The following is a 12312-nucleotide window of genomic DNA, read 5'->3' as shown; positions in this document are numbered from 1 at the left end:
TTCTCCTTTTGGTTTTTCCAGTTTTTGCCTAGTGTATTTTTTAACATTGTTGTTCAGAGTATAAATATTTATGATTGTTATTTCTTCTTGGTGGATTGCCCCTTTCATTGATATATAGTGTAATTCTTTGTTTCTTATAACAGCTGTGGATTTAAAGTCTATTTTGTCTGATATTACTATAGCTACTCCAGCTTATTTTTGGTTATTACTTACATGGAACATGTTTTCCATCCCTTTCAACCTCCTGGTATTTTGGGGATTTAGGTGAGTCTCTTGCAAACAATATATAGTTGGATGATGTTTTTTATTTTCCCATTCTGGCAATTTGTGTCTTTTGATTGGGGAGTTTAATCCACTAACATTCAGTATTATTACTCTAAAGGCCATACTTACTTCGGCCATTTTGTTCCTTGGTTTTCATATGTTATATCTTTTTTTTTTCCCTCTCTCTTTTTTCCTTTATTGCAATCACCTTTTCTAATTGATCTTTTTTGATATTTCTGACTATCTGACTGATCCCTTTCTTATTACTATTTCTGCATATTTTAAAAACAATTTCTTCCCAGTGCCTGCCCATGCCAAAAAAAAAAAAATAGTAATAATAATTTCTTTGTGGCTACCTTGAGGTTTCCATTACAGAACCTACATCTATAATTTATTAATTTGAAAATATACCAATTTGTCTTCAATAGGATACACGTTCTCTGCTCCCATATCCCTATGTTCCCCTCATGCTGTTTTTGTTCCACTTACCTCTTTATATTTTGCATGTCCTTTATTTCTACTTCAATTGTATTCTGACTCTTATAGGTAGTAACAAGTAGAGTTTTATATTGAGGCTAGAGTACTATTTGTTTTTAAATTTGCCCTTTTAGTAACTGTGTCAGTTTAAATCTGTCGTGTACCCCAGAAAAGCCATATCCTTTGATCTGCATTCAATATGCTGAATCGAATCTTCTGGATTATTCCCATGGAGATGTGACTTACTGAATTGTGGGTGGTAACTTTTGATTAGATGGTGTTCTGTAGAGAAAAAGAATCAGCAGGAGGTATCTATGAATGTAAAATTTATAAAAATGTCTCACATAACTGTGGGAATGTAGAGTCCAAGGTCTGTAGGGCAGGGCATGAGATGGCAGCTCCAATGAAAGTCATCAATAAATTCTCAGGAGAGGCTGGCTGGGCAACCATGTGGATATAAGAGTCCAAGATCTGTAGGGTAGGGCTTGAGGTGGCAGCTCCAATGAAGGTCCTCAATGAACTCTCAGCACAGGTTAGCTGGGTGAAGCAGGAAGAGTGGTTGTCTCTTCTGAATCCTCCTTAAAATCCTTCTGGGGATTATATTAAACATCACTTATTACAGAAAACACTTCCCTTAGCTGATTGCTGTGGATGCAGTGGCTGTACCCAGGTCAGCCTTGGTTAGTGGAAGTCCATGTTGCTGAGTCCATGCATAACCTCCATCCCTAACACCACGAGCACACTGTTCATGAGCCCATTGGGCAATGACAGGAGTTGCTGGCGAAAAAGGTTGACTGGTATCCACAGAACGGGTCATCTTATCCACTTGATTATTAAAATCTTTCTCTGCTGAAGTCACCCTCTGGTGCATATTCACACAGGACACAAATATCTTCATGTTTCTAGCCTGCTCAGAAAGATCTATCCATATACCTCTTCCTCAGATTTCTGTCATCAGTTTTCCAATCATGCTCTTTCTAAGTCCCTGACCATCCAGCCACACCATTGGCAACAGCCCATGAGTCACTATATAAATGCACCTCTGGCCAGTTCTCCTTCCAAGCAAAATGAACAATCAGGTGCACTGCTTGAAGTCCTGCCCACTAGGAGGATTTCCCCTCACCACTCTCTTACAGGGACATCCCAGAAAAGAGGTTGTAGTGCTGCAGCTGTCCACTTTCAGGTGGTACTTCATATCGCACAGAACCATCTGTAAACCAGTTTCAAGTTTTCACTTCCTCAATCAACTCACTGTAAGGAACTCTCCAAGAGGCCATAAGTCTGGTCTGGGAAAGAGGAGTACAGGAGTGCAGACCATAGGGATTCAGGCCACTTCCTTATGTAACTTACTTGCACTTTCAGGACATGCTCTGGCCCTATGTCGTATATACCATTTTCATTTTACGATGGAGTGCAGCTGTGCACACCCAACTTCACGGCTTGGTGGGTCAGATGATATCCAATTTATGATAGGCAACTAAAATCTCATGGTAACTTGGTGGCCCATGGTTAAGCATTCAGTTTCTACTAAAGCCCAGAAGGGCAAAAAGCTATTTCTCAAAAGGAGAGTAATTATCTGCAGCAGACGGTAAGGCTTTGCTCCAAAATCCTAAGTATCTGTATTGTAATTCTCCTATAGGGGCCTGCCAAAGGCTCCAGACAGCATCTCTTTTTGCCACTGACACTTCCAGCACTGCTGGATCTGCTGGATCATTTGGTCCAGCTTGTACAGCACCCTGGTCCTGTTGCAGATCCTTCTCTTGCTTAGGTCCCCCACTCAAAATTAGATGCTTTTCTGGTCACTTGATAAATGGGCTGGATTAGCACACTCAAATGAGGGATACATTGTCACCAAAATCCAAAGAGACCAACTAGGCATCGTGCCTCTTTTTTGGTTGTAGGAGGCGACCAGATGCAGCAACTTATCCTCCATCTTAGAAGGGATATCTTGAATGTCCCACACACCACTGAACACCTAGAAATTTCACTGAGGTGTAAGGACCCTCTATTTTTGTTGGATTTATCTCCCATCCTCTGACAAGCAAATGCCTTACCAATTAGTCTACAGTAGTTGCTTCTTCTTACTCACTAGGTCCAATTAATATGATATCATCAATATAATAGACTAGTTCGATGCCTTCTGGGAGGGATCAAGGCCCCTGCAGACAAGATTATGACATCAGGCTGAGTAGGACACTGAAAGTATATTGCTGACCTTATAAGCTGAAAGCAAACTGCTTCTGGTGGTCTTTACTAACAGCTACTGAGAAAAATGCATTTGGCCAATCAACAGCTGCTTACTGGGTACCAGGGGATATATTGATTTGCTCAAGCAATGATACCACATCTGGAGCAATAGCTGCAATTGGAATCACCACCTGGCTGAGTTTACAATAATCTACTATCATCCTCTAAGACCCATCTGTTTTCTGCACAGGCCAAATAGGAGGATGCAATCAGTTGTGGATGCAGCCAACATGATCATGATTTAAGTTCATGAAATGTCCTCATAGCAACAGACAGGCAAGCACTTGCCCAACCAGTCAACCAGGCACCACCTCCTGGCCAAGCTGACATATGAATCTGCCCATGACAGATGGTTTCCATGGAGATGTGTCTCCACCCAGTCAAGACAGGGTTGCTTACTGGAGCCCTTTAAGAAGGAACCATTTTGGAAAAAAGCTCAGAATTGACAGAGCCACCAGAACTGACAGAGCAAACAGATAAATAATTTTGGGCCAGCAGTTATACTCTTTCAGTACTTTAAATATGTCATACTACTGCCTTCTTGCTTCCATGGCTTCTTAAAAGGAATCATCACTTAGGCTATTGAGGGTCCCTTGTACGAACTAATCAGTTTTCTCTTGCTGCTTCTCTCTTGCTGCTTCCAGATTTCTTTATTTTTGACTTTTGACATTCTGGTTAGTAAGTGTTTTGGTGTGGGTCTATAAAGATTTATTCTATTTAGAGTATGTTGCACTTCTTGGACATATATTTATGTCTTTCATAAGAGCTGGCAAATTTTTGGTTATCATCTCCTCAAAAAACTCTCTCTGCCCCCTTTTCTCTTCTGCTCTTCTTTTGCAACACCCATGCACATATGTTTTTAAAACTTCATGCTGCCACTCAAACCTGTGACACACTGATCAGTATTTTCAATACTTGTCTCTATTTGTTCATCTAAATGTATGATTTTGGTTGTCCTGTCTTCTAGTTTGCTTATTCTTTCTTCTGCCTGTTCAGATCTCCTGCTGTATGCCTCTAGGGCGTTTTAAATCCCCATTATTGTGTCTTTCATTCCCATTATTTCTGTTATGTTTCTTTTTAAAATTTCAAATTCTTCTTTTTGCTCACATGTTGTCTTTTAGCTATTCTTTAGCTCAATATATTTTCCTTCATCTCCTTGAATTGATTTAGGAGATTTGCTTGAACTTATTTCATTAATTGTTCCAAATTCCATGTCTCATTTGTTTGATTTGCTTGAACTTCTTTGACCAATTGTTTAAATTCCATATCTCCTCCATTTGTTCTCTTGACTGAGCCATATCTTCTTGTTTCTTATTATGACTTGCAATTTTTTGCTGATGTCTGGGTATCTGGATAACTCTGAAAATTTGTTTCTCCTTGTCTAGGTTTTTATTATTGGTTGGCTTTGTAGTAAGGTTTTTCCTTGATATTTGGTCCAACTTATTTTGGACCTTTAGAGTAATTCATGATTAACCGTTCATATTTTCTTACCTCTTTTTCACGTGATTCTTCTCCTGGATATGCAGTATGATTTCTGAGTTTGCATTTTTTTTGTACAATTGGTTTACCCCATGAGAAAGTTTCTTTTCCTCTATTCTTCTCCAGGAATCTTGATCAGTTTTGTTTATTTTGTGCAGAATTTTCTTCACAGCTCCTATTATTTGTTTAAATTCTGTCCCTCACTCAGTGTCCCCTCTACCTTATAATTTCAGTTCTGGGACCCATCCTGTCTTATAGCAGATCAGTTTCCTCCCCCCCCCCCCCTTTTTTTTTTCCCTCTGATTTCTTCTCTGTTAGGGTATCTTGATCCAAGAAACCAGATGGAATCAATCCAGAAAAGTCTGCTTTGCATGTAGGTGGGCCAGCCAGCAGAAAGTGGATTGAGTGTGTACAGTTTTGCCAACAGTATTATTGAGGTCTCTCTCTCTCTCTCTTTTTTTCCCTGGGGGCCCTTTGGTATGCAACACAAACCTCAGTGGCTTGTGTTTGACTTTGGGTCTCTGTGGACTTGTGTCCCTATGCCTGGATGTGTGGGATTCAAAGTCATTGCTATGACTGGCTCTATTGACTGTATATGTGATGGGGTGACCTAAGCCATGCTGCCTCTGCAGGATTCCAAATCTGTGGGGGACTGCATAAGTGGGAGAGGTCCAGACTAGCCCAACCTGGATGGAAATTTCCTATCTGAACTTGGAGATTATTTTTCTTTTGCATAGATGGAACAGGGTAATGAACTAGAACTCATTATATTTTTGACTAAATTTTAGAACTTAAATTAATGTATTTTAAATCCCGATTATTGTGTCTGTCATTAGTACTAACAGTCTCCTTTAGTATAAACACACTTTTCCTGTTGCAAGAGAAATAGGTTGTTCTATGGGCCAAACAATTGAGACAAAGAATGCAATTAACCACTACCTGGTTAACTGAGTTAGACAAAAATTATCATCTACAAACTTTTTACTATGTCCCCTTACCCATCCCACCTCAAGTAGCATTTAAAAACCCACCCAAGGACACCGTTGCCAATGGAAAGACAACAGCTGATTCTCAGGGAATATGCTATAGGCTCATTCACAGCATAAGAGACTTTGTCTCCCAATTCAAAGACACAGATTCACTGAATTGCTGTAGTGTGGCCCATCATCTGTGGCATATACTTAGTACTGTAATGTGAAAATATCAATTTTTAAGGAAGATAGGTGAGAAAGGTCAAGGAAACACTAATGCTGGCATGATTTCAGAATAAATCAAATTTAAAAAGATATTCAGCTGAGGTTCAGTTGAGGGTCCCTGCTTCTAATATTTTATTAAGGATAACCTAGAAAAAACAAGATGAGCTGTGACTTTCAGCCATTTGTCTTTCCCCAAGATCAGCATAAGGCTAAGGCAGCTAATATGGTCGACAGTGAGGTATTAGGTGTGCTGTCTTCCTGAAGTATGCAGCTGATTCATGGCAAAGAGCTGATGCCTAGAGTCATGTCAGATAATTCAGGGGTTCAAGATACTTGAAATACCTGAAATGTATTGCCAGTGACATTGAGGTTTGGAGTACAAAACTTATGGACGCAGCCTCAGCAGCCCCTCTATCTTTCACTTGAAGGTTATGATTCAAGAGGACAACATGAGACAGAAACAACATACTACTGACAATCTGCAGGAAAAGCATCAAATTTTCTATAATGATAATTAGTCAGATAGAACTTGAGATCAGAAGACTCAGTATTTTCTGAAAGTTATTAGCTATGTGATCTTGAGCGTTCATTGAGTCTCTTTGAACCTCTGTTTCCTCAACTGAACAATGAAGATCTCAGGGGTACATCTGCCAGTAAGATCTCCACTGTGAAAGGGCTTTGTAAACTTTTAGAGCTTTAGGTAAATATCAACTTCTGTCATCACCATTACCATGGTCATCATCTCACCAGTAATAGAAAAGAGAGGTGTCTGGTAGAAAATAAGGAAGCAGATCTGTAACAAAGGAAAATTTCAATGACCCACTGTAGTCATTAAAATGACCACGTTTATAAAGAGCAGGGATGTGACTCTCTTTCTGCTTCTATTCAAGGAAGGAGGCTTAAGATAATTCATTTGCAATACGCCATGCATTGCTTTTTTGGTACGGAGGGATGTCTTGTATAGCTAAAGTATCTCTAGCTGTTTTAACTTGAAGTGTTTCTACCTCTCCCTAAAATATTTAAATGTGTAATTCCTGAAAACAAGGTCTATATAACCACAATTTCATTAGCATATTGGAGAAATTAGTGTTGACAAATTAATATTATCTAATATATAGTTCACATTCACATCTTTCTAACTCTCCCCCCCCCCAATCCTTTATGGCTGTTTTTTCTTTTAATTGGCATTTCAGTCATGGCTCATGCCTTGCATTTGAAAGACATGTCTCTTTAATCCTTTTAATCTAGAAAAGTCTCTAATAGCACACATATTTTTGAGGAATTCAAGGTAGTTGTCTTGAAAACTATCTCACCATCTGGATTTGTCTGTTTCCTAGATTTAGACCAAACATTTTGTTAAGAATATTACATAGGTGATGTTTTGTATTTATTACATCATGTTAGTTGGTATATGTCAGTTTGTTGTATCATTAATGATGCAAAGTTTTATCACTTGGATTACATGGTTTCTACCAGACTTCTTCACATAAAAGCACCTTTTTTTCCTTCGTAATTAAGTAATCTGTGAAGTGATCATTTGTTACCCCTCCCAATACTTTTAAGGATAGCATGTTATAATTATTCCTTAATTATAAAGGAATATGATTGAGTGATGAGAGGCTCCAAAGAGTTTTTTCAAAAAGCCAATACATTCATGAATCATCTCACTTAAGGGAAAAACGGCATGGAGAAAAAGCAACGTGACCACAGGGGAACGTTCTCTGTCAACATTATTTATCTACATTTTGTTCCCTCTCACTCCCTGTGCAACTTGTAGTTCAGCAGGTCTCTGAAATGAAAACACTTAATTACCTTCACAAATCATCTACAATATGAATGAAAAATACAACATTAAACACGTAAAGTAATGGAGGACAAGAGTAGGCAGTGAAGGTGAGGGAGGCAGGGGTGAGTAGAAGAAAGGGAAGTCCTTTAGAGTGGCGCTTGGCAAGGCTCTTTTCTAACCAGAATGGTCTTCAGACATGATTTTAATAGAGAGTAAGAGAGACTCATCTCTCTTGGGCCAAGCTTTCCTGAAGCAAATGCACTTCTCTTAGCCTGCCTTCCCTCTAACCTCCAGGTAGATGTGAAGACACAGTCTCCTAGACTCACACAGTGCCTGAGTGAGAACTAATGCAGTGCTGATGTCTGCGCTGAAATCTCTTACATGTCTGCCTCTCCCTGTCTTTCCCAGGAACCCGTGAACTCCCTGAGGGCAGAACCTCTGCAAGTGGTGTCCCTAGCACCCAGCACAGTACCAGGCACAGGTACGCCACTCAGGAGATGTTTAATGAGTGGAGTAGTAAACAATTCTGCTAACTATTCCTTTGTTTACTGCCTTCACCTAGCCAGTAAGAGGCAAAGCTGACATCTGAACCAAAACATCTGACTCCCAGAACCCACGTTGTTAACCACTATAAACGTTAAGAGCTCCCATGGCATTCGGTCTCAACATCATTGACTCATTATATGACATAATATCCCTAGCCTTAGCCAGACATTAAAAACCCTCTCCACATTAGCTTCAACCTACTTCTGAAACCTTACCTCTCAGTATTTGCTACTTTAGCATGGGCTCTCTATTCTAACGGGCTTATTTATTGTTTTGTCAAAATCGCCCTCATCAGAAATAAAGGCACTTTTCTACTGTCTTCCCACTTTCAAATCACAATAAGCCTAACTTTAAAGTCTTACTCAAAGACTAACTACTCTATAAAAATGTTTCCACTCTTGCCTTTGAATATCCTCTTTCCTTTTTCTGAATTCTCAGAGGATGCTGAGTGGCCTTTGATAAAATCACTTGTCACTGTTCATCTTGTGTTATGATAAAACAACATAATCTTGTGCATATCACATATTAAAGTATAAGCACCTTTAGAGATAAGACCCGTGTCTGCCTGTCTCTGCAGTTCCCTCACAATGCCTACCAGAGAAGCCTGCACATAACAGGCACTCCATAGATGTTTTCTGGACAAAGAAAAACTTCCTTGTATAATCCTGATCTCAATTTATATTCTGTTTATTTTATCTACTTAGAAGAGAATACCCACCTTTTATTTTCCAACTATCCAAAGCTGATCTCCATAAAACCTTTCCTAAATATCTAGCCTGTCTAGCTCTCCCCATCTCTACAGCATGGTGCTTAAATGCACAGACCAGGAACTCAGATTCTAATCCTAGTCCTGCAATGTATTAGGTGTTGATATTGGGCAAGTAAACTTTTCAGTACCTCAAACTTCATAATCTGGAAGCAATAACAGTATCTACTTCCTAGGGTTAGGTTTTTCTGTAAAGACGAAATGAGTTGATTCCTGTGAAATACGTAAAATAGTGCTTGCCATATGGTAAGCACTCAATAAATGTTAACTTACTCTAAGTTCCCTCTCACGGTTAATAATTTTTATTTGGCAATAATCATGTACTGACCGTTGACATCTGTTCCAGGAACTTAAAACTAAATCAGGTATTATGAATGGATTTTTATATGGGGATATCTGGTTTTCTTAAACTGCAAACCCCTAAGAACATGAAAGAACTATGATTATTGAGCATATTCTACATGCCACACATTTGGCTTAGTGCTGTTTCTAAATATTTTATTCAATACACATAACAGAATCAGTTAGCTTTATTTCCACATTATAATGAACAAAACAAAAATTTTGCTGTGAATTTTATTGCTATGATATTTGAAGCATATATACTTGATATGTTAGTTTTTCAGTTTTAACATACCTTAATACAAGGCCTTAATTTTCACTTTTATACCCCATTTTAAATAACAAAAATGAGACATACTTTAAGTATTTTAATACATTGATATTATATTAATATATTATTCTCTATTATAATATTTATACTATATTATAATATAATATACTACATTATAGTAGAGAGCTTTTTTCCCTTAACTATTCTATTTGCATTTGTGCTGCTCTCCATCAACTTGTTTGACTTTTATTTTACTTTTTTTTGGAGGGTACATGTTCTGGGAATCGAACCCAGGTCTCCTGCATGAAAGGCGAGCATTCTACCACTAACCCACCCGTGCACCCTTAGCTTTACTTTTATACTTATTTGGGTTAATGTTGTTTCTAAAAGTGAATTTGCTAGTTTTCAAAGGAACGCTAGAGAATATTTACTCCACACCTTTGATCTGCCAAAATGGGGGCAGATAGGGACATTTAAACATTGCAAGACAGAAAGAGGCAGAGGAGGGACCAGAACCAGACTCCTTGATTCCTAGCCTTGTGCTCTTTTAGCTAATCTACACTGCCACCTGCGTACAAATAAATGACATGATTTTCACAGCTCAATACCTCTCACTCCAACCAATGTCTGGTTTTGGACCAGTGCCCTGTTTTCACCTGTCATTACATATTCCCAAATAGGAATCAAGTGGGAAGAAAGGAAAATGGGAAACATTTGAAGAAGCAAATGCCCTGTGTAATTTTTCTACCCTGTGCCTTTTGCTCATGCTGCAGCCCAAATATAATATTCTTTTCCTCTCTCTGCATGTCCTTAAAGCAATGCTATTTGCAGAATCATCTGTGAACTGGTATCTGAAATGTTTATCGTCACCCTCTAAAGAGACAAGTAAGGAAACCGAGAGTAAACACTTAGATATTCTAACAATTCAGCAGAATAAGATTTGTAAGTTAAATCTCATAATGATAAAACTTGGCTTTCCATTTTGTATGCCTTTTTAATATTTTATTTTCCTACCAATTTTTATTGTAGTTTACAAAAATATTGGTCTGCAACAGATTAGGGGAAAGTAGTCTTTCACCACAGAAAGTTTGAGAGGCATGGATTTAAAGGGACCTGGTTCAAGTGCCACCACTTCTGTAAAGCATTCCTAATCTTCTTGACCAACAGAGCTTTTAAATATACAACATTTTACCTAAGCCTCTCTAACAGTCTCTACCCAGACTAGTAGTAATTTGTGTGCCTGCATTTTCTATTTTGAACAATTAATTAGAAGCCCCCAAGGACAGTTATGCATCTATGGCATCTCACAAATGGAAGACAATTTATAAATTTGTGTTACACTGATGGATGGAATTAGATCGATGGTTCATAATTATTCCCAGGTTATGAAAGGGGGAATGCTTAAAAAAAATTGCATAGGGAACTAACATCTTGTGCTGGAACTTGTATAGGGAAAGGACTGAGTAATGATACCAATTCCCCATTTTGTCTATGAATCTTTAGACTATTGAGAAACCTGAATGCATACAGAAACCCTATTTCCGCCTAATGGGAAGATGATAACATTGTAAAAAATTTAAGTCTTAAAACCAAGCTTTTATCTCAAAAAGCTCTATCTTATCCCAAGATTTTAGTACAAGTTAACAGTTACCACAATCTCGGCAGTCTCAGAAAGGAATTTCCAGAATTGCTTCATTGTGTGTGCTCACATACCAACTCCATGAATCGGGACTCAAATATGTGACCAGGGGAGCTGATCCTGCTCCCCATCACCAAGGAAGGAAAACAAAACTGGACAGTTACTACAGAACTCAGCTTAGACCCTACTCACCAAAGTAGTCATCGGCAGGTGGGTTTTCCATGTCATACAGCATTTTCTTGGTCAGGTGCTCAAGCTCATCTTCTGGGCGGAATGAGGGGGCGGCAGCTGAAGGTCCCATTGATCCAGCGTGTCCACCCTGAAAGGCAGAAAACATACAGCCCTTTAAATCCAATACAGACATCGACTCAGTCTATCCATTTTAAGAAGCGAAGGCCTGCATTGCTGAGAAAGAGCTCTGGAGTTGGTCATTAGAAGACCTGGGTTTTAGAATCAGTTTTATTATTTATTCAGTGTCAGACCTTGGACACATCACATTATACACTTCTTCTTATCTAGATGAGTCATCTATCAGGCTTTAGAAATCCATGTTTACACCAGTAGGAATCCACTTCATTCAACATCTGCTAAGCAGTCATCATGTACCAGTGGCATACTCATAAAAAGATGGGCCTTTCCCCTTAGGGAGCTTACAGTAGAGTAGGAGTTGCTGGTATATTAATAATTAAAGATTAAAGTATACAAAGTGTACAATCATAAGGAGAAAGCTCCCACGTGGTCAGAGAGAAGACTACCTTCAGAGAGGCAACAGAATAGACTAGGATTTATCCAGCTAAAGGAGAGGAAATGTACAGATAGAGGTTTCTCACATTCAGGTGAGAAAAAGCCAGGTGGCAAAGGAACTTCTGGTAGTGCTGTATTTCTAGGCCCTGTATAAAGTCTGAAATAGGAAATGAGATGAATCTTATGGGGCCATTAAGTGAAGGGCCTTGTGTTCCAGTTAAGGAGGTTGAGTGTTTGTTTGTTTTTTCTCCAACAGTGCAAACAGTCACATATCAGATGAGGAAAAGAGGCAGGGGCACTGATATTGAGTTATGATTAAATAGGTGGGTTAGCCAGAAGTATAGCAAAGTAAGGCAATCAATTGACAAATGAAAGTGCATTTGGTGTAAAGAAGAAGACAGACCAGATGTTAGATGCCAAATGGCTCTGCGCTATTCCAATCAAAGGGGATTTATGATGTTTTTCTTTTGCCTGTATTATAACTTTGGCCAATATCTTCAAACAGCACATGCCAATATCTTCAAAGAGTTCAAAATAGAAATACTTACGAAAAGT

General features: G+C 38.7%; 1 protein-coding gene across 7 annotated transcripts in view; it reads right to left on the bottom strand.

The window, feature by feature from the left end:
- LPP (LIM domain containing preferred translocation partner in lipoma) overlaps positions 1-12312 on the bottom strand; it is a 696418-nt gene that overhangs the window by 148363 nt on the left and 535743 nt on the right. For all 7 annotated transcript variants that reach the window (XM_077117865.1, XM_077117860.1, XM_077117864.1 and 4 more), the window contains one exon: positions 11206-11332. In XM_077117865.1, the coding sequence (XP_076973980.1) occupies positions 11206-11332 (127 nt within the window). The remainder of the gene's footprint in view (positions 1-11205; positions 11333-12312) is intronic.

The sequence above is a fragment of the Tamandua tetradactyla genome, chromosome 10 (genome assembly GCF_023851605.1).
Source record: "Tamandua tetradactyla isolate mTamTet1 chromosome 10, mTamTet1.pri, whole genome shotgun sequence".
Classification (NCBI taxonomy): Eukaryota; Metazoa; Chordata; class Mammalia; order Pilosa; family Myrmecophagidae; genus Tamandua; species Tamandua tetradactyla.
The sequence above is the reverse complement of the archived record's forward strand: the minus strand, read 5'-3'. Positions and strand labels throughout refer to the sequence as shown.